Genomic DNA, 23820 nt, shown 5'->3' with positions numbered 1-23820 from the left:
CCCAAAGACTAATTACAAAGGTGTTTTTATTCATACTGGGATGAATTCAATACAAAGCAGTAGTCAGGAAGAAATTGTAAGTGAGACGAGAAACATCATTCGTTCAGACAAAGCATTGTACACAAACTCAAGACTGGTTATAAGTGGAATTCTGCACAGAAGGTCAGTAAGCAGTTCTTATATAAACAACATAAACAGTGCTATCAGGGAATAGTGCAATGAACTCGGCACAGTATTTGTTGACCCCAACAAATTTTTAAGTGACAAATGCTTGGGGAAGGATGGCGTGCATTTAAATGGACTAGGCTCAACGAAGTTCAGTAAAATAATTACAGACATCTGTAAAATCATTAAGAACAGGGGAAAACAATACCGTATGAAGGGGGTGAAAATTCAAAAGTGAAAATTGAAAATGAAGAATATCTTCCAGGCAGAAATTCAAATATAAAGATAAGTAAAAAGGACAGCAAGGTTCAGGACTTGTGTTTAACTCCAAACCTGATGGTATTTCATCAAAATGTATAATCGCTATCCAACAAAGTAAACAAATTTCATATTTTGTTAGAAAATGATGTGAAAAACACTTTTGTATTATGTTTTACTGAACATTGGCTTCACAAAGAGAAATTTCATATGCTATGCATTCCAAATTTTGTATTGTAAAAACATGGTGGTAGTTGCATTAATGTTAAAAATAGCATAAATTTTACATGTATGCCTTACGTAGAAAAATTATCCATAAAGAAAGATATTGAGCTAAATGGAATTGAAATCACGGATGAAAAAATTGCTATAATTTGTCTATACAGGTCTAACTGGTGATATTAACATCATGTTAAAGAACCTTGAAAGTATCTTACACAAGACTGCACAAAGAAATAGAAAACTAATTATATGTGGGGATTTGAACACTGACTATGCAAGTGAGTCCAAACAAAAAGCTGCTTTATTGAACCTCGTAGCAACTTTCAATTTAAAGGCTGCTATAGAAACACCAACACACATCACAAAAACCTCAGCCACAATCCTTGATGAAATATTTACAAATGTGCCCTTGAAATATTCAACACAAATTCACAGGCTTTGGAGACCACCCAGCCCAAGAAATTAGTATAAGATTAGGAAAACAGTTTGGTTCAACTGAATGTCTAACATCTACATCTAGGAAGTAAAATGACCAGAATATACATTTCCTTTACTATCTGAGTAAAGAAACTTGGGAAGACATCTATTAATGTAAAAGTACAAATGATAAGTTCAACAAACTCCTAAATAGCTTTAGCTATTATTTTGAACTTTGCTTTCCACTCCATAAAAAGACAGTCACAAAAAAGGATCTGAAAATAAAATGGGTCACAACAGGGATATAAATATCTGCGAAGAAAAAGAGATAACTTCATGAAATATCTAGACAGAGCACAACACATCCTCAGAATTTGATTCCTATTTTAAGAATTACAAAAAGATTTTAACTAAAGTAATAAAAGAAGCAAAAAGAATGGCAAATAGCTCCTTCATAGAAAATGCACCAAATAAAACGAAAGCCACATGGGACATTGTAAGGCACGAAATAGGAGTAAAATGGAGAGAATACTATAATATCAAACTGAATGAAAACTCTTCTGTAATATCTGATCAGCAGACAGCAAATAATTTTAACTCATATTTCTCTGAGGCAGCTGAGATTCTGGTGAAGCAAAACTTTCAATATGCTGCCACTGCAAATCATATTAAAACTATCCCTAGTAACAAGTCTCTCTTACCATATCCAACAGATGAACAGGAAATGCTAAAAACAATAGGGGAGCTAAAATCAAAATTTTCCTCTGGTACTGACAACATATCAGACCATATCATTGAAAAGTGTGCACCCTTAGTAGTTAGGCCCATGGTAGACATACACAATAGTTCACTTTCTTAGGGAATCTTCCCAGAAACGTTAAAAATAGCAAAAGTGAAGGCATTGTACAAAAAGGGTGAAAAACAGATATAACAAATCATGGGCCAGTCTCTCTACTATCTGTTTTTTTTTAAAATAATTGAAAAAATCTTAAAAGACTCGTTGATTTTATAGACAAAAAAAAAAAAAAAACCTTTTCTCAGCTATACAGCACGGTTTTCGAAAATGAAAATCCACCAAGACAGCTATTATCCATTTCTTATATGAAGCTTTAAATGCATTAGATAAAAAAGAACACACAACGGCAATATTCCTAGATCTTTCAAATGCCTTTCTCCTTTTAACCATGGTCTATTGCTTAGAAAGCTAGAAAATGTTGGTGTCGGAGGCCCAGCCTATGAGTGGGTAAAGTCATATCTACAAAACAGACACCAAGTAGTTGAAGTCTTGTACAAATAAGGAAAAAAATTATTTTCCTATTAATCAGAAAAACAATGTTTTAAATACGATGTGCCACAGGGTTCTGTACTGGGACCAATATTGTTCTTGCTGTTTGTAAATGACTTGGAACCATCCTGCCCTAACTATAAGTACATTAAATATGCTGATGATACAAATATACTTATCAAAGGCAAGACCTCAGAAGAGCTCCAAAACGAAATAAAAAAGAGCACTTCACATGTATCAGAATGGTACGCAATGAATAACTTAATAATAAACACACATAAAACAAATACTATGCATCCATCTACACACAGTGCAGAATAAGCAGCCTTTAACCGCAACCATAGAACTGTTAGGCAAAATACTTGAAATTGTAAATAGCACCATATTTTTGGGAGTTTGGATCCAAGATGACCTAAGATGGCAGAAACACACATGCAGCACCTATGTAATAAATTAAATACCATTTGTTATAGTATAAAAATTCTTTCTGGATGCAGATCAATGCAAGTCATAAAAAATGTGTGCTGTGCCCTAGCAGAATTGCTACTAAGATATGATTCAATTTTCTGGGGAAATTCACCACCCAGCAAAAGCTGTTTTATTGTACAAAAAAGAATTTTATGAGCCATGGAAGGCACAGCACCTCGATCTTCATGCAAACCCTCATTTAAAAAGCTTCATATTCTTCCATTACCATGCCTATATATCCTCGAAACAATAATATTTATAAGGAAAATCATAGATGAAAAAAAAAATATATATCCATTCATACAACACAAGGAATAGTCAAGATTTACATATGCAGTTTTCACATACAACACCAAAACAAAAAGGACCCTTGCAAGCAGGAAAATAACTGTATAACAAACTACCTACAAATATTAAGGCAATAACTGGCGTGCATACATTCAAAACTGCTGAGAGTGACTACTTGCTACAGAATTGCTACTATAGTGTTGATGAATTTTTATCTACAGTGTAAATAAGTGAAAAATTAAAATAGTTTATACAATTAAGGCCAAAATGAGAAATGTGTACATGTACATTCATCTGTGTATTATGGGTGGTCTATGAAATATGTGTATGTGTCTGTATAATCAAGGCCGAAAGTAAGAAATGTGTACATGTAAAATTTATTTGTGTATTTATGGAATGTTATTCCCATATGTTAGACTTATATTGCTATATACTGGAAACCATACAACAGTTTTTTTCTGTTAAAACTTTATTGCAAATTATTTGACTTGTCCTATATCATTATGTACCGACTGGATCAGATTCTGAATGTGGCTCTCCAGCAGGGATACGACTTCCTCAAATCCTGCCCTGAAATGAGATCCATCCTTTATGAAATCCTCCCCACTCCACCTAGAGTGTCTTTCCGCCGTCCACCTAACCTTCGTAACCTCTTAGTTCATCCCTACGAAATCCCCAAACCACCTTCCCCACCCTCTGGCTCCTACCCTTGTAACCGCCCCCGGTGTAAAACCTGTCCCATGCACCCTCCCACCACCACGTAATCCAGTCCTGTAACCCAGAAGGTGTACACGATCAAAGGCAGAGACACGTGTGAAAGCACCCACGTGATTTACCAACTGACCTGCCTACACTGTGAAGCCTTCTATGTGGGAATGACCAGCAACAAACTGTCCATTCGCATGAATGGACACAGGCAGACAGTGTTTGTTGGTAATGAGGATCACCCTGTGGCTAAACATGCCTTGATGCACGGCCAGCACATCTTGGCACAGTGTTACACCGTCCGGGTTATCTGGATACTTCCCACTAACACCAACCTGTCAGAACTACGGAGATGGGAACTTGCCCTTCAGCATATCCTCTCTTCTCGCTATCCGCCAGGCCTCAATCTCCGCTAATTTCTAATTTCAATTTGCCACCGCTCATACCTCACCTGTCTTTCAACATCATCTTTGCCTCTGTACTTCCACCTCGACTGACATCTCTGCCCAAACTCTTTGCCTTTACAAATGTCTGCTTGTGTCTGTGTATATGCGGATGGATATGTGTGTGTGCGAGTGTATACCTGTCCTTTTTTCCCCCTAAGGTAAGTCTTTCCACTCCCGGGATTGGAATGACTCCTTACCCTCTCCCTTAAAACCCACATCCTTTCGTCTTTCCCTCTCCTTCCCTCTTTCCTGACGAAGCAACCGTTTGTTGCGAAAGCTTGAATTTTGTGTGTATGTTTGTGTTTGTTTGTGTGTCTATCAACCTGCCAGCGCTTTTGTTTGGTAAGTCTCATCATCTTTCTTTTTAGATATATTTTTTCCATGTACAATGTATGATTCACAGGACTAATAATACAATACAATGAAATATATTCGATTCAGGTAGAAGAGACATGTCAAACAGTTGTAGTAAAATTTCACCACAGATAACAGATGCTAATGCCAACATCCTAATAATAATAATACAGTTTGTTACAGAGGAAATCTAATAATAAGTTACTCCTATCAGTTTATGCTCCATGAGACAAACACAAAAAATCAGCTAGATTGAGGATGAAAGGAAGACTTAAGTTGAGTACATCTGCAAAGGAACCACATACAGAACTGTATATTCGTGGGTACTGCTTGAGTATTTTACATCTTATCATATCTTGTGTGATGAGCAAGCATGAGGAGTTCAGAAGTATGCTGCTAGATTTATACCCGAGTTTATTCAGCATGAAGAATTAGGGCAATTCCATGTCAAATCAACAAGTGCTACAACCTGACCCTCTCAGATTTTTTTGAAATTAAGTATGCATATATTACTCATAAATCATGACACAAATTAATTTTTTCACATTTTTCTGATGAAAAGTTACCGAGTAATGGACCTTCAAAAATTGAAAAGATGACAAATTTTTGACTCGCGGAACAATGTTGTTTTCTTTACAGCTCGTTTTCTAATTAAGCTAGAACCATAAAATTTACTTCATTGGAAAGCTCTTTTAAAGAGCTTTTATATGATACCAAACATCATTAGTTTAATATATATACACAAATTGTTAAAAAAAAACATTGTTGAATTTATTGAATTTTGAAAAACCGTATTTTTAAAATTCTCAAAAAAATATATGTGAAAGATGAATTTTACATCTACATATTCTGAAAGTTTCAACTTGGGATGATCCATGGGATCACTATCAAAAGCAATTTTGCTTTAAGGGTGGCGCTTTAAAAATTCGTAAAAACTAATTTATTTTAGACATTAGGCCTACTTCTCACCAGCTGTATGTTGTTGTAAAATGTAGAAATTAAATATAACTTATAATTGACAAAACAACATATGTTTTATGCTTCTGTAATTAATAAATTCAAAATGAAAACTTAAAATAATAAATAAATAAAAAAAACACAGAAAGATGAATACCTGAGATCACACCTAAATTCAGTTAGTAATTACTATTATTTACAAATAGGCGTCCTATTAGTGCACTTCTTCATACTTTGAACTAATCAGTCTGTTCACATCAACATTTCTGCACTGGATAACTTATATGTTCGCCCTGCAGGAGTTTGAGGGTTCACGATTGGCACTACTTCCCTACTGCTTATGGAAAAAATATCTGGATGACTCGGAAACGTAAAAGATGGTGACAGTTCATGTGGAGTAAGAAACTAACTGTGATTTCATCCTTCTCCTGATTTTTTTTTCTCCTGATTATAAAATCACAGCATATCCTTTTATGTCTTTGAATGGCATTGTATCACTGTCAGAAACTGTCACCAGTTCAATTTTAGTGTCATCAGAGTTTGAATACACTTTTGTTATTATTTTGTCCTTGCTAAAAGGAATAAAAGTGTGAAGTTTTGCAGCATTTCTCAAATCTCTCCATAAGTTTCATTTCTTCATTTTTGTGATCTTCTTTAGTAGCATACTTGAAGTTCGTTGCTTCTATGTTATCCTTGGCAAACATAAAAAGCTGTTTTGGTGTCATTATTTGATCACTGTATGGCCGTTGCAGACTTGCTCGAGCTGCAAGTCATTTAACTGTTCCACCAACACCATCACTAGCTCCCTTCCCATGCGAGGTGGCTGAAAAATGCCATTCAGCTTCAGTTTGGAAATCTTCTTCATGATGGCACAGGTTGATAAAGTTCTTCCTATTTTTATAATGAGCTGCTGCTCCATCAGAGAAATAATAGATTTTTCTTGGTTTTCTACCGAATTTAATAGTCAGGAAGTCCATCAAGTATGATTGGAACAAATGCACAGCAACAGCGTCATGTGTTAGGCATTCTGATATGATTGCAAGACTTGTGTGCTCAAGTTTGTTCCCATCCTTGTAATAAGCGACAATGGGATGAATCGTTGCTTGCATGTTTGTCCAGTGATAGCCTTGAATTTCGTCCTGGATGACAAAGGAGTAATTTTCAGAAAAGTCACAGATCGCTAAGACCTCGCCTTCTTTAAGTTCATTTCTCAGTCTCTTTTGGAAGGTTGATTGTTGACTAGCAAGAAATGAATGTCGTGTAAGCGATTTTAATTTATCAAAAAAAAAAAAAAAAACAATCAATAAAGTTGTCAGATGGTTTTATGATTGTTTCTAGAGATGTGTGATCAACAGAAACCCATCACTGATAAGTTATATTACCAATATCATTAGTATTCAACAAATCTTGTAAATATGTCTTAAATGTTTCTGGGCCAGGGCAGAATTTACATTCACCAAAATGACAAGCAGGTAATGACGGATCACATAGAACTCTTGCAATGCAGTCTTTGTAAGTTTTTATTGGATTATCTTCATCCTTTGTCAGCTGAGCAATGTTACACCCAGTCAGCATGAGTTTGAAGTTTTTATGGATAGTACACACACAGACACTATGTGTACCACTACTTCCAGCTAAAACACAATTTTGGGACATAGGTCTGCAAACTTTGAAAATTCAATGTGGAGCTCTGGATGGTTGTCTTTAAATTCTTTCAAATTACTTAAAACTAGCCGTTTTTGTACTTGCAGTTTTTCTCCATTATCTCTCACAAGCACAAAATCTTTTTTCCCAGGCATTGCCCTGCTTATCTCATCAGAACAATAAGAGTCTCTAACAAAATCAGCAGTTGTTTGATAAAGTCTTGCAAGGTTTTGGGTTTGGTGAAGACAAAATTCCCCTGGCCTTCACCAAATCTTTTACTCTTCGAGCCATGTAATTTGTTACTTTAAATTCATCTTGAAGCTTCTTAACACTCCAGCTTTTAAGTAAAATGGTAAGAATTTCCACCTGTTTACTTCAAGATGTACATGAACGAAATTTATCTTTTAGCTGACAGATCCTCTCAGATTCTGCATGATCATGTACCTCTTCTTCTTTTTCGGAAGGAAGCAATAATATTCCTTAGGATATTTTGCTTCACACAGTCGTTTCTTCTTAACTGGCGATTCGCCAACGGACTGCAAAGAAGCATTCAACCTTTCTAAGGCCTCAGTTGCTGCAACGTCTTTTATGTCACTATCACATAAAACCTTTTCACTTTCTTGTTTCACCACAGAATACAGTAGATCATCATCATTTTCTGTGCTAGACGTATCACAAATTTCTACTCGTGCAATTTTTTTACGGCAGTTGTCACACTCTTTTTGATTTAAAGTTAAGAAAGGTTTTCTTGCTATCATCCATTATGAAACAGGCCGTAAGTTTTTCTTGTGGTTATTGTGGCCCTTTTCATTAAATGGATTACAGCACAAAGCTGAAATTTTAGGCATTTTACATTTCTCAAGTGAACAAACTAATTTTAAAAAATGGTTTTGAAGTTGAATGCCCCAGCTTTCTATATTCAATACTACACAATATTACTTCTTTATTCTTTCACTTCCTGTAAAAAAATATTTCATTATGTTAATAGTATGCAAACATTAACTGGTTGTAGGTATACAAACTTACATACTCTTGTGAGATTTGTACAAAAGTACCTTTAAGCTAAATTCAAAACACACTTTAAGCTAAATTCAAAACACATTTCAGAGTTAATCACATAATTTCACTACAGCTGCCTCACAACAAAAGAATGTGTGGGTCACTTTCAACAATAGGTGAAAATTGCTGACAATATTAACCAGAGATAAAATACTGAATAGGTTGCAGATAGTAACACCAAAGAATCATTTTATATATAATCTTTAAAATGAGAGATAGCTTCCTTTTTTTCTTTTTTCCGTGGTTTTACAGCTATTAATAAATAGTTAGCTCTAAAGTTTAATAAGCAGTTGTTCATTTCAAGTGCAATTTGTGGACCATGTAACAAAATTTAACACTGTATTATTTTCATGTGTAGCAAAATAATAGAAATTCACCTATCTGCCTGTGATTTTGGAGAATCATGGTAAACATAAAATTGCTTTTGATACTGATCCCATGCTCATCCCAAGTTGAAACTTTCAGAATATGTAGATGTAAAGTGTACCTTTCACATATATTTTTTTGAGAATTTTAAAAATGCAGTTTTTCAAAATTCGATAAAATCAACAATATTGTTTTTTTATATATATATATTAAACTAAAGATGTTTGGCATCATATAAAAGCTCTTTAAATGAGCTTTCCAATGAAATAAATTTTATTGTTCTAGCTTAATTAGAACACGAGTTATAAAGAAAACAACATTGTGCCGCGAGTCAAAAATTTGTCATTTTTTCAATTTTTGAAAGTCCATTACTCGGTAACTTTTTATCAGAAAAATGTGAAAAAATTAATTTGTGGTACTATTTATGAGTACTATAGGAACACTTAATTTCATTCAAATCGAAGAGGGTAAGGTTGAAAACGATGGTTTCATTTGTCGATTTGACGTGGAACGACCCATTACATGGGTGCTCATAGAAATTGAATGAGAATTACTGGAAGAAATAATACATTCTGACACAAGACCACAAGATAAATTTAGAGAAGCAGTAATTTAATGTAGATTGCTGTACTGTCTGCATCACATATTTTGTCTATATTAGTGATGCAAAGGGGAACGTCATGGGACAAAAAAGCTTTTAATGAAATCAATGAGATTAGTAAGCCCCTCCACCACAGCAAGCATGTACCATATTGAATGGGGAAAATTGGTTTTAAATTGTCTTTAGATCAAAAACTGCACAAAAAGCAAAATGACATCAGTTTTTAATTGTCCTGGGACCAAAAACCACATAAAATGCTACATGACATCGGTTTTTAATTATCCTGGTGCCAAAAACTGCATAAAAAGCAAAATGACATCAGTTTCTAATTGTTGAGATCGGCGCAACACATGTTCAATATGCTGTTCACGTTTTCTGCCACAAGTTGAAATCAAGAAACAGCATGTTCCACAACAGATTGGAGTGTTCAGGGGTCACGTTCAGAATGCGTTGAGCAATGCATGCTTTCAGTTCAGCTATGTTCACAATTGAATCACTGAGCACAACATCTTTCAGATAATCCCAAGGCCAGAAGTCACACAGGTTAAGATCAGGTGATTTGGAAGGCCAAGCTGTAGGGAAATGATGGCTGATTATTCTAGCATTTTGAAAACACCTCTGCAGCAGCCACTTCACTGGCTATGCAGATGTGTGCAGGAGCACCATCTTGGATAAAAATGGTCTCACCCACACATACACGCTGTTGAAGGGATGGAATGATGTTGGTGTGCAAAAGACTCTCACTGAGTTTACCAGTGACGGTACAGTTAACAGGACCCACAGGACATAGTCCTATGACAAACAATCCTGTCAACCTGTACCACACAGTCACCTTTGCGGAATGAAGTGGTACTGGTTGATGTGCATGAAGATTTTCCATTGCCCATATTCTGCAATTCTGCGTATTGACATGTCCTTGGAGAAGGAAATGTCTGTTCTCTGAATGTTCCATGGCCACTCATTGTCTACTTCAATGCAAAGTAGAATTCCAGAGCGAATGTTTATCATGTCCGACTCTCGACATGTCCGACTCCCTGTGCACTACATGTTTGCCTGCCACTGCTCAACCTCTCCTGCAATGTTGTGACCACATCTTTGAGAGATGTTGGATCAACTGCTTTTGTCCCTCTGCCACACTGCACTTCTAAAGCACTTGGCTTTTCAAATTGTGTAATAATTTTCTCCAGACCTTTAGTAGGTATCAGATCAATGCCTTTTTTAATACTCTAGAGTGTCTGAAACTTCTGCAGAGCTACTGGTGAACAGTCACTGTTCTTCTAAATGACCTTTACCAGCAGCATCCTGGGGCCTTCATAGAGACAGTCATGTTGGGTGTATCGAACGCAAACTGAGGAAAAGCCTTGTGCACGCAGCTGTTGGTGTGCATACCCTGATGCTTACAGTGCCATCTATCGGTCAAATTTAAGAATTTTTTTTCAGATTGGATGTCATTGTGAGTAATGGTTTTCTTTCTACAGCATTTTGAAACTGAAACTTTCGTTTTGGACATAATGTATATTGTCATCTTGATTTCATTCTTTTACAGTAGGAATGGATGGTTAATAATGAAATAATGTAATGTCTCTTCCATATAAGCTTCCACCCAGGGAAGCTCACCTTGGTGTTTAGAAGAATGAAGTCTATGGACATAGGATGACACATCAGGCCCTGAATCTCAGGATAATCCTGCAGAGAATCTGCCATTCCACAGCTTCAAATAAGGTATTGTTTTATCTCTTGGAACATGGCTATGCGCCGAAGAATGGGCAATTTGAGGGGTCCTCAGTAAAGAGCGATTTAATCCAACAAGTGCCATTCTGAAAACCATGACAGCAATGTAGTTGTCTTTATTTGAATAAGCTGTTGCAGCATAAAGGCAAAGAAACAAGTAAACAGTGAAAACAACCATGCATGGTAAATCATCAACCAGAAGTTCACCCCCAGTAATAAGTTCACAATGAGCTAACAACATGTTATCTGTTATGATGACTACTAAAAGGGCAACATAAGATGATGATATATGTGTAGGAGAACTAATAAATATCTGTAGTATAGACAGTCTCAATCTATTAAATAAATGAAATGAGAGCAATAATTTAATATACATGAAAGAGAATAACAAGTATGTGTTTCATCTACTTGCAAAAACAACTGCGTGGTATGAATATTCAAATAATATAATGAATATACATAAACCACAATGTAATTGATGAATTATGTGTTACTAACAGTTCTATAATATATGAGGGTTTTCGTGTCCGCACATCCTGTCACTTGACAGCCGTTCTCTCACTGTGCCAACATTACGTATCACATGTCTGCAGGTGCTGGTTGTATGGTTCTACTGCTTCGTTTGTCAATGTCAATCAGTGATCGTCTCTAACTGCTAAGTGTGCTTGGTTATTCAGTTCTTAAATGCAGAAGAAGTTCGTCCTGGTGAAATTCACTGGTAGCTTGTTGAAGTTTATGTCGCTGATGTAATGAATGGTGGAAATGTGCATAAATGATGTAGAATGTTTGACGAAGGAAGGACAAATATTCATGATAAAGAATTATATGAATGGCCTACTATCACGAATGAAGAGTTGACACAAAAAGGTTATCAGGCAATTCACCACAACAGATGCTTCAGTAATTACGAGCTGCATCAGAAATTTCCACAAGTTTCAAGATCAGTAGTTTTTCACATTTTTACTGACAAACTCCTCTACAAAAAAGTGTGTGCAAGATGGGTCATAAAATGTTGATGGAAGAATGCAGAACAACGTGAATGGTACATTCTTTATCTGTTTTGGGTTGCTATCACAAGGACAGTGGTGAGTTCTTGAATCACAATGTGACTGGTGATGTGAGGTGGATTGTGCACTACACTCCAGAGAATAAACGTCAATCCAATGAGTGGCATCATTCGAATTCCCCGACGAAATCATGAAATTCAAACAAGAACCTTCAACATGTAAAATAATGGCCACAGTTTTTTTGGGTCCAGAAAGGTATTCTTCTGTTAGACTTTTTGCCAAGAGGAATGACAGTAGCTGCTGAGAGTTACTGTAAAATATTGTTAAACCTTAGGTACACTATTCAGAGTCACTAGCGGGGACTGGTCTCTAGCGGCATTTTTCTGCTTTACGACAATGCGTGGCCTCGTGGTGGTGAGAACAAAGACACAACTGGACAAGTTTCACTGGGAATTTCTGGACCATCCACCATACAGCCCTAACTTAGCACCATCAGACTTTAATCTGTTTCCAAAACTGAAGAAATTTCATTGTGGAAAGCACTTGGAAAATGATGACACATTGAAAGAAACTGCTACTAACTGGTTTAACAGTCAGGCAGCAGAGTTCTTTGATGCTGGGATCCAAAAACGTGACAAATGTTTAAATGTTCATGGTGCCTGTGAAACAAATGTGCATATTGTAGTTTATCACACAATTTACATTCATATATAAAGTTTCTCTTAATCCATTACAAATTAGTTATTACTTTAAAATGACCCTCATACAATGTGTGTCATATGATAAATAGTGATAGCTAATATAAAAATTGACAGAAACAGATAAGAATGACTAATATGATGTCTTTTCCGTAACTTACCAATGTAATATACAATCTCACACAAATCGCGACAATCGCGGTCCGCTTTTATAATTTTACGTAACGTTTTGTAGAAAAGTGACATCAGCTCCTGTAAGTGTTCTCTGTAAAATACTGAAAGAGTTTGAAAAACATAAAATGTATGTTAATAAGTTGAGGATTTTAACTGCAAAGTTGTAATTGATATGGATGTATCTTATCACCTTGATTTTCTCCACTTCGAGAAATAGCATCGTGGAGGCTTTTCAAAGGAGTTGCACCTTCTGCAGCTACGTATACAGGTTCATCGTTTGTATTAGGATTTTTTATCCTGTATACAGAATTTTTATACACACGTTGTTGTACACCTGCTCTATTCAAAATATGTGATTCCAAGCTCTGCAAGAAGAAAAAGGATTCAAAGAAATATTGTGAAAATGCACTCTGACAGTACAGAATTCAGCCAAATTAATCTCGGAAATTTTCTCATAAACAACAGAGGTGCAATATTTTCTGTACCCTTACGGGCTATAAATGAGCAAATGTGTGCAACTAACCTTATTATAATTTTAATAACAAGTATATGGGATAATAAGTTGCAAGGATGACATGTTGAGTTGCAGACAGGCACAATGAAAAGAATGTAACAATTTAACTCTTGGCCAAAGCCTTCTTCAGAAAAGAACGCACGCACGCGCGCGCGCGCACACACACACACACACACACACACACACACACACACACACACACACACACACACACATATTCACACCCCAGGCACACATGACCACCACATCTCTGGCAGCTCAGACTGGAAAGCATAATGAATATGTGTGTGTGTGTGTGTGTTTCCTTTTGTGAAGAAGGCTTTGGCCGAAAGCTAAATCATTACAGTCTTTTCATTGTGCCTGTCTGCAACTCAGCATGTCATCTTTATGGTGAGTAGAAATCTATCCTTTTCCTCACATTCCTGATCCTCACATTCCTGATATTTCAACCTGGAGTTTCCATTGTTTGATTTTGGACAAAAAGTTGTTATCTATGTGTAGGTGATATCCCGTTATATGTTTTGTGTTTTATAATTTGTTCGAGGTACTCTTTGGGCAGCCATGTGGTAGATGCAATTAGACAGCAGATGTGGCGTGGAGCTACTATATTGTATGGAGTGCTGAGAAGGAACTCAGATTACTCCAGTCCATGGTGGGCGTGCAACTCAATAACAAAATTAAATATGAGTTGGTGTAAGCTAAACAGTACAATCTTGGTCTCTGCTGCAACCACATACCTGTACTACATGTACGTGCTGCACATGAATAAAATTAACAAACTGCAGGGACAGATACCTGACTGGAAATGGAGGAAGAAAGGTCCTATGATCATTTTTCAGGAAATTCATTGTTGCCACGGTAGCTGGCACTGACAAATGAAAGTTCCTCTGATCATGTGCCATGTGTTCCTTCTGTGTTGCAGGCAATGTGATTGACACAGCTTACCATAAGCAGGAATGGTATGCTATTCATGTAAGGAACAAGCCAAGATGGTGTCTGTGTATGGCCAAGCAAATGGAAATGGTCAAGAGGCAGGACGCTTATATCAAAATAAGTACCTTCACAGACACCAACTATATCACACAACAGTATCTTCTGCAACACAAAAATTGTGATCAGAAACGGAACAAGCTATACCAGCAGTATCAGCAATGACAGTATCTACTACACCTCCAGAAGCTTTAGAAATCATCCGCCCCTTGAGCAAAAGAAGAGTGTCTCCACCAGGCCATCTGAAGGATTTTTTATTCCAGACAAGCAGCAACCAAACAACGAGGTGAACAGTGTGAGGGATTCGAAAGACAACATATCATTAACTATATTATATCAAAATGTCCAGGGTCTAATTAGTAAGATTGCTGGACTAGATGTGCTTTTGATGGATCAATTAAAGGATATTTCAGTTTTATGTATAAGTGAGCACTGGCTAAAAGAAAACCAAACTTGTACAGCCAGAATAACAGGATTTGAAATGATCACTAGCTTTTGTAGAGCGAATTTTAAAGGGGGAGGAACATGTATATATGTGAAGCAAGGAATTGAATGTAAAGAAATTAAACTCAGTAAGATAAAACACATCGAAAAAGAGTTTGAATACATTATGTGCAAACTTATAGAACCTAAAATAATTATTGTGTGCATATATCGTTCCCCATCAGGGAACTTTATGAGGTTTTTAGACAGTGTTGAAAGACTTTTTAGTGAATTAAGACATTTTACAGAGAGCATTATTGTACTTGGTGATTTCAATGTCAACTTTAAAATGAACTGTCAAAAAGTATCAAAACTAAACAATTTGTTATATTCACATCTGTCCATGAATGCACTAGATATGGAAAACACTCTGAAACAATAATAGATCAAATATTTTTTGACTTGCAAAAGCTAGATCACGTTATTGAAGTAACTGACACTGTGTTCTTGGACCACAAAGCAATAAAACTCTATATAAATAATGTACTGCGCACAATTTCTAGAATACGTGAGAAATATATATACAGAAGATGTATCAATGAGGACAATATCAGGGTTTTTAATAATTCATTAAAATACTCAGACTGGGATTTAGACAAACTCGACACCATGGATATGAAATTCGAGTCATTTTTAACTTGTTATAAACATAACTATGAAATTGCATTCCCTCTTAAGAAAATTAAAATAAAAAGCAAGCCTAATACTTGGGTAACACAGGGGATCTGGAGAGCGACTTAGAAAGCTAAGTAAATCAGCCAGCTCTGAAATAAATCAGCTCTGAAACAGTATGTCACCTGTTACAGAAAATTGTACAGGAAAGTCATTAATGCAGCAAAAAAGTTACATAATGACTCATACATCAGTAGAAGCAAGGACAACAAGAAAATGAAATCAGTTTGGAATGTGATAAATAAAACTGTAGGCAGAAATAATGTAAGAGGCAGCAGCTTTGTTATTAAAAGTGAGGACAAAACTATAAGTGATCCTTTACGTATTGCCAATATATTCAACCTTCATTATGCAAGTATTGTATTAAGCCTCATAAAAACCCAAAGACAAACAAAGATTACACATAACATCTACACAAATCCTAAAACTATGTTCTTATACCCTGTAAGTGTACAAGAAGTACAGAATGCAATCAACAAACTAAAAAATAAAGTGTCTTGTGGCGCTTATGGCATTCCAGATAAAGTACTTAAACACAGCATAAATATTGCTCATCCCCTTGTAGACATAATTAATGCCTCTTTCAGCACTGGCACTTTCCCTAAAGAACTAAAGCTGTCAATAATAAAACCATTATATAAAAATGGTGATCCTCATGATGTAAAAAAACTTCAGACTCATATCCTTGATATCCTGCTTCTCAAAAGTTATTGAAAGAATAATGCATGAAAGACTCTCCGCTTTCCTGAACACAAGTAGAATATTAGTCAGTGAGCAAAATGGCTTCAGAAAAAATAGGTCAACTGAAACAGCTGTATATAATTTCCTAAAACTTCTCCTGATCTCTATAGATCATAACGAAGTAAACTGTGGGGTGTATTTAGATTTATCAAAGGCATTTGATGTTATTGATCATGAATTATTGCTTGAGAAGCTATATTGCTATGGTGTATGTGGTACTGTTCACAGCTAGTTTAAATCATACCTGTCAGACAGATACCAGAAAGCAGAAATAGTTCACAAAGGAATCTCTTACTTTTCAGAATATAAGAAAGTTAGTAATAGAGTGCCACAAGGTTCTGTGCTGGGACCCCTCTTGTTCTTGATTTTCATAAATGACCTACCAAACTGTTTAACACCAGCTAATGGTGTACTGTATGCAGTCAATACAAGTTTTTTTTATTAAAGCTCAAAATTAGACTGACTTGCAACACAAAGTAGAAATATCACAAGAAGAAGCAGGAAAGTGGTTTACAGATAACTACTTGTAAATGAGAAAAAAACAGTATGGATGAATTTCAGCCATGTTTTGAATAAAGTAAAGCCCGATATAGTTTTGAAACTTGGTGAACAGAAGATTTTACAAACTTCAAACACAAAATTTTTAGGTATCTGGTTAGACGAGCATCTAGAGTGGGTTAAACATATTGAAATGCTCAATAAAAAGCTAAGTAAATGCTGCTATATACCCAGAATGCTGAAAAACTGCTGCAGTGAAAAAAAACAGTAATATGTGCTTATTATGCTCTTATGCATAGTCTATTACGGTATGGTGTCTTATTTTGGGGTAATTCAAGTCTGACAAACCGGTCATTCAGTATTCAAAAACAAGCATTAAGAATAATGAAAGGGGCTGCACCAAGAGAGCCCTGCAGGGAAATTTTCAAAGAATTTCAAATAATGTCGCTTCCATCTTTATATATTTACAAAAGTATTTGCTTTTTCAAATCTCACCCCAAATTTTCTTCTTTAAATAATGAGTGCCACGACTACCCAACAAGACACAGGAATGATTTCCACAGAGAAACACACAAAACAGCTCAATATCACAAAAGTGCAATATATCACCCCAAAATCCTTTTTAGTGATCTTCCATTAAGCATCAAAATGATAGAAAAGTTTTACACTTTTAAAAACGAGCTTAAAAAAATGTTATTAAGAGAATGTTTTTACAGTGTTACAGAGTACATGGATTTTCAGAACATAGTGGGCAATGATAATGATAATTCATATTTGAACAAATGTATGAAAATAGTCTGCCTGTACACACTATAATTAATTAATTATTGTTTGTTCTGCTATTCTCTACTAGAGTGGTCAATGATAATGATAAGTCATATCTGAAAAACAAATGTATGAAATAGTATGCACTATAAATAATTAATTATTGTTTGTTTTGTTATTATCTACTATACACTGCATGAGATATATATTTATATATGTTTTACCACCATAGGCCTATGGCATTAATTTACTGTATAATTACAAACTCATATAATGTAACATGACAACTCCTGTAGCATTGTATATGATAAAATGGATGCTCAATAAGAATTGAATGAATGAACATTTCAAGCCCCTTTTTGGGTGTTTGTATGATCATGGGATCCTTTCAGACAGACAATCATTGTGTGATGTCGTTGCTGTCTGTGATGGTACTTGTTTTCCTATAGCCATGCTGCCTCTTGACCATTTTCATCTGCTTGGCTGTACATAAACACCATCTCGTCTTGTTCCCAACATGAATAGTGGACCATTCTGCTGCTTATAATAGAATGTGTCACATAGCCTGCAACACACAAGGAACATATGGCACAAACTTTCATTCATTAGCACCAACTACCATGGCAGCGATGCACTTCTGGACACTTTTCGCATGATTTTTTTCCTCGATTTAGTCAGGAATTTGTCCCTGCAGTTTGTTGGTTTTATTAACGTTCACCCTGTATAATAAAAGTTCATTGTTATTTGAAACCGGCGGAAGTTCTTGGTAGCAAGTAAGACTCCTCTAGTAAATCTTCTAGTATGATGATAATAATGATAATGATATATTTTGTTGAATGCACAGCATCTAGATCTTTAGCGCCTTTATGAAATCTTTAACAATTGATTCAAACATACCAAAAAGAATTTCAAACGTCATAATCGATGTTTTTGGAAAGCATTCAGCTGTCACTCATTATTTAAATAATAACCTACTGCACTAGTTACGTATTTTTTCATGCTTATCACGACGCATTTCGAGAATTTTTTCTCATTTTCAAGTGCAAAAACATACATAAGTATTTCGTGTGGTGTTTGAATATATGTTTTCTGCCTCTCAAGCACTGTAGTCATCTTTCTGAGGTTATCAGTTACTGTGCCTCCTCAGTTGTGTAGAAAACCACATACACGCCAACTGTCACTCACACTGTTTGTGTAACATCACAAGCAATATAAATGAAAATACTGCACTTGACAACGAGAAAAAATTCTCGAAACATGTTTCGCTCAGCATGAAAAAATACATAACCGGCACTGTGCTTAAACCAAAAAACATTGAGCAGTGCTGTAGCAAACCGGTACTGAGTAACGAATACTTTGGCTGACTCTAGGTACCGAATCGTTACTCATAAATACATTTCGTTATGCGTTACCGTACTCCGTGTTCGGCTCGTATCTATCACTCGGTTCTGCGCGGCCATTCGCGGAAGATTAAGGACGCATGCCCATCGGCGCAGTAGTTACTATTTAGAGAATATAGTTACTATTATACAAGCCTTGTCGTCGTGAAAATTTAGTTTCATTAATATTGTTTTTGGAATTGGAATATTCTGTGTTAATATTTATTGAGTAATTTGTATAGACCTTCTTGACAAAGTTGACGTGCGTGGCTCTATGATTTAGATGGTTACTGTTATAAATATTTTCGATCTTACTTCTTGGTCCGTGTTTGCAAATCAATTCTCAATGATCTGCAGGTCCGCCGCCTTTAACGCAAACACACGTTGTTGTTGTTGTTGTTGTTTTTTTTTTTTTTTTACCAGCAAATGTTTCAGTTTAATGGTTACTACTTGTTTTTTTGTTGTAATTGGGTCCTACTATGACATAAAGCTCAATATTTTTTTTTTTTAGTTTATTTAGTTGATTGAATCATTGACATTATTTTCATTTCGCTGATCAGTTATTTAAAATACATATGTTGCATCTTGCATTTGTAAAAAAATGTTTTTAGCTTCCACATTAAATAATTTAAAACTTACTATTTATTTAATTTCATTACTAAACCCACTTCAAAAGTATTCAGGTATAAAAAAATACATCATAATACAAAGATCATGTAATCGGTACTGAGTAACGTTTACTTTGGTGGACACGAAGTACCGAATGGTTACTCATAATTTCGTTACTCATTACCGTGCAGTGCTTTGCGCTCGGTTCTACTCGGCCGTTTTCGGAAGATACGCGCGCGCATCGGCGCAGTAGATGCTATTTCGACAATATGGTTCTGCTGTACAAGCTTTGTTGAGTAAATTTAGCTTCATTTGAAATATTGGTTTTGGAATATTCTCTGTTAATATTTATTGTGAGGTGAATAATTTATATACGCATTCTTTACGAATTTTAAATGATTTAGATGTTTATTATTTGTTACTTCACTTTACTTCAGAGACGGATGTGGCTGTAGTAGAGATGGATCGAACTCCTTCATTCCCGTGAACTACTTCATTCGTTTCTCTCTTTGCCGTGAAGCGTTCAAATGAAGTAGTTCATTAATTAAGTACGGAAGCCTGGCGAAGTTGCCCAGTTCGCCGCTCAGCCGCGGCTACGTTCGCTTCGCCTCGCTCGTTTTTTTTTTGTGGGTGTGTGTAGTGTGGACTGAAGAGATCATCCTTGATGACTTATTCTTCTAGAATGGGATGTAAGGATGAAAGGAAAACACTTTATTTATTACGCATTCAGTTAGGCATGGGAATGCAATGGGTCCTTTAGCCTGCTGTCTTTGGTGATGTCTATTTCCTGTGGAGGGTGAAATGTGTCAAGGCTGTTATGTGTGACTGCTTCCTCGTGTTATGACAGATTGCCTATGGGGGGTGAAATGTTATTGACTTCGGTACGCGATACTTGTGCCATCTTGCAGGGTTTACCATTCCTACCGATTGTAATTGTCGAACTTCGTCCCTAAGGGCATCGATCTTGTCAAAAACTCGTAGAGCCTTGTCACCGACCTTCTCTTGTATGGTGGTCTCGTGGAGTGCGGTGCGGATGTCGACGTTTCTTGTCCACCATGGAGCTCCTGTGATCCATCGATAGCAAATGTTTTGCAGCACTTGGAGTAGTTGTAGTAGACGCACATAGTTCCCCACGAGGTGGAGCCATACAACATTGTGGGTTCCACCGTTGCCTTATACAATTGGAGTTTAGTCTTAGGGTTGAGATCCTTACTCTTCAGGAACGGAATCAACGACCTGGCCATCTTCTGGGCTGCCGTCTTCTTGTTGTCAATATGCTGCGTAAAGAGTAATTTTTTGTCATGGTAGACACCGAGATACTTCACTCCCGGCGACCATGGGATAAATTGATCAGCTATTTGGAGTCTGTTCAGAACTGGTTTCCTCCGTGTGAACAAAACGGCTGCCGTCTTCGTCGGGTTGATCGTTATCTTATTGTGCAGTGCCCAGCGTTCCATTACAGCAAGTTGCCGTTGCATCCTAGCGATTAGCTGGTCCAAGTGTTGTCCAGTTGTCAGAAAGGCTGTATCGTCTGCATAAAAACTCGCCGTAACAAGGGGGACTGGTGGGATGTCATTTATATATAAGTTGAAAAGTAGAGGCGAAATGACAGAGCCCTGCGGAATTCCTGCGGAGATCAGTTTCATTTCGGAGTTTTTATCGTCGACTCGGACATACAGTTTCCTGTCCTGCAGAAAGCTGTCTATGAGTCTAATGTAACAATCCGCAATAGGGGTAGTGCGATGCAGTTTGGCGATAAGGTTGGGCCGCCACACCTTATCGTAACCTTTTTCGATGTCAAGGAAGACACCAATCATGAAGAGCTGCTTGTTGTATCCTTCTTGTATCCGTTCGGTGATCCATAGAAGTTGAAGTTCGGCAGATAGCTTGTCCTTGAAACCGAATTGTTCGGGTCGTATAACATTATGCGCTGTAAGCGTGTCATGGAGCCTCTGCAACAGCACTCTCTCGAGCACCTTGCCAAGGGTCGGCAAGAGGCTAATTGGCCGGTAACTGTTGGGTTCTGCTGGGTCTTTACCTGGCTTGGGTATTGGAACTACTCGAACCGTCTTCCATGCCATAGGAAAATATCCCTGCAGAAGGCAGCTGTTGAGAATCCGGGTAAGGAGCACAGTTGGCTTCCTGGGCAACTGTTTCAAATCGGTGTTGCTTATGGAGTCGTTGCCCGGCGCATTATTCCGAGTCTTCCGGATAATTTTACGGATCTCTGCTGGTGTGGTGAGTCGTGGGCGGCTCTGCTCAGGCGCAGCACAAAGAGCAGTCCATTCTGCTGTAACGACGACTTCCTGTTCCTGCAGGCGTTCACGGGGGTCGCTGGTGTAGACATCTGTTCTTGGTAAGTTGTAGCATACAGCTTCCCCTTGGGCGAGTTCGTCATAGAGGAGGCCATCTGGTCCTCTGATGGCTCGTTTAGGTGGCCGCTGGTGTCGTATGTTCTTGACTACCTGCCATTCGTTCTTGGTTCGAAGTAAGAATTCATCCATCTTATCTTCCCAGACCTGCTGTCGCCACTCGGCCACTCTCCTGTGCAGTTCTCGTCGATCGATCGGGTTTCTATAGCGGAGCCAACGTCGCCTGCTCCTGTTTCTCTGTGTCTTCAGTTGTTGGAGTAGAGGCGGGAACTCGTCGAAAGCTACTACAGGGTAGACCGTGTGAGTAGTTGCCCTCCGTTTGGCTACCTTTATCTTCTGCGTCAAAGTTTGTACCGCGATGTCGATGGCTTCCGGTGTTGAAATGTCCTGCGTCGGGCAGATATTGTTGTCAAGATATGTCCGAAATTGACCCCAGTTCAGAGTTTGTGAGGTTGGGGGCGGAAGGTTGGCCATTGCGTTTTCCACTATACTGATAACAGGTCGGTGGTCAGACGAAAGATCGTCGACGGTGCGGAGCTGGAGGTTCGTCTCAGTATTTTTGATGACAGCAATATCTAGGACGTCTGCTTCTTGCCGATCGACGTAAGGAATCCGTGTGGGCTCTCGTGGGCCGTGGACTGTGATGCCCAGTTCTTCTTCCATGGCAATCAAAGTTCGTCCACGAGGGTTCGTACGCCAGGAATTCCACGCGACGTGCTTGCTGTTAAGGTCACCTCCTAGGAAGATTTTGTCAAAATTGGTGAAGATACTCCATAGGTCGTCTGGCTCCAGGTTTTTACCGGGGCTGTTGTACGCCGCAATGAAAGTGATGTTGCCTGCGGTCGATCGAACCATTACTGCTGTTGCCTCCAGATTTTGGAGGTGAGGTAATGTTTCATGATGGTGCCGCAGTTCCATTTTAAGCAGAACTGCGGTCCCTCCACCTCGTTGGCCTTGTCTGTCCGTTCTATAGACGTACATGTTACGAAATCTGAGCTCAGTTGTTGGACGAAGGTGCGTCTCCGATACAAGTGCGATGTCGATTTTGTGACGTTGTAAAAATTCAGTGAATTCTGTTTTCTTGTGTTTCATTCCGTTGGCGTTCCATATACAGATTTTCAGGTTTCTCGTGGTCGCAGGACGATCCATCTTAAGGTGTTCCAAAGGCCGTCAATACACTTTCGATTAAAGAAAGTACTCCCACTAGTTGTTGCTGCATGGCGGTGAGAAGTTTCGCGACATCAGAGAGCACTGGAGCTATAGATTGCATCAAATGAGCTGGTGAGACGTAGGTTTCTGGTTCCGGTCGGCATGGTGATGCTGCGTGGGCGTATGAATAATGCTGGCAGTGTTCTCGAGGTGGAAGTGCTTCAGGAGGAGGCTGTGTTACTGGCTGCCGTGTCGCCTCCGGCTGTTCTTGTGGCAGTTGCTGTCGGTGGGGCGGAGGGCGTGGCGTCAGGTTGGAGTTCCGTATTACACGAGTCCTCCGTTGAGAGGGCTGCGGGGAAGGCAGTTGTGTGTATTTCCTGAGAAGTTCCTGGTACTTCTGGCAGCCACGCCACGTGGCAGGATGGTCCTTTTCACAGTTAGCACATTTCGGCAGAGCCCCTCGGGAATGAGTACATGCTGAAGAACGGTGTTGCCCTCCACATCGAATGCAGCGAGCAGGCAAGCTGCAATAATTAGCTGTATGTTCGAATCGCTGGCAGTGGCGACATTAAACAGGTCCTTCTTGTCTGTTGTAGGTTTCAATAACGACTTTAGTATATAGAAGGTATTTGATGTCATAAATCTTGTAGTTTTCCTTTCGGGCTGGCAACGTGACACAGTAAGCATCTTGAGGTCGTAATTCCTTCGTCTTGTCGTCTCGATTTTTAAACTGGTGGACGTTGATTTCAGGGAAACCCTTCTCTATCAGTGCGTCTTTCAGTTCTTCCTCCGTAACTTCGGCA

The 23820-nt window shown here is 37.8% G+C and overlaps 1 protein-coding gene across 1 annotated transcript in view; it reads right to left on the bottom strand.

Annotated features, from left to right (window-relative positions):
- The window catches only part of LOC126161941 (stimulator of interferon genes protein homolog), a 309484-nt gene that overhangs the window by 5763 nt on the left and 279901 nt on the right, over positions 1-23820 (bottom strand). The window contains exons 9-10 of the mRNA XM_049918118.1: positions 13036-13210; positions 12833-12946 (exon numbers count right to left, since the gene is read on the bottom strand). Coding sequence (XP_049774075.1) covers positions 12833-12946; positions 13036-13210 — 289 coding nt within the window. The remainder of the gene's footprint in view (positions 1-12832; positions 12947-13035; positions 13211-23820) is intronic.

The sequence above is a fragment of the Schistocerca cancellata genome, chromosome 2 (assembly GCF_023864275.1).
Source record: "Schistocerca cancellata isolate TAMUIC-IGC-003103 chromosome 2, iqSchCanc2.1, whole genome shotgun sequence".
Lineage (NCBI taxonomy): Eukaryota > Metazoa > Arthropoda > Insecta > Orthoptera > Acrididae > Schistocerca > Schistocerca cancellata.
This window is presented reverse-complemented; position numbering and strand designations above follow the sequence as displayed.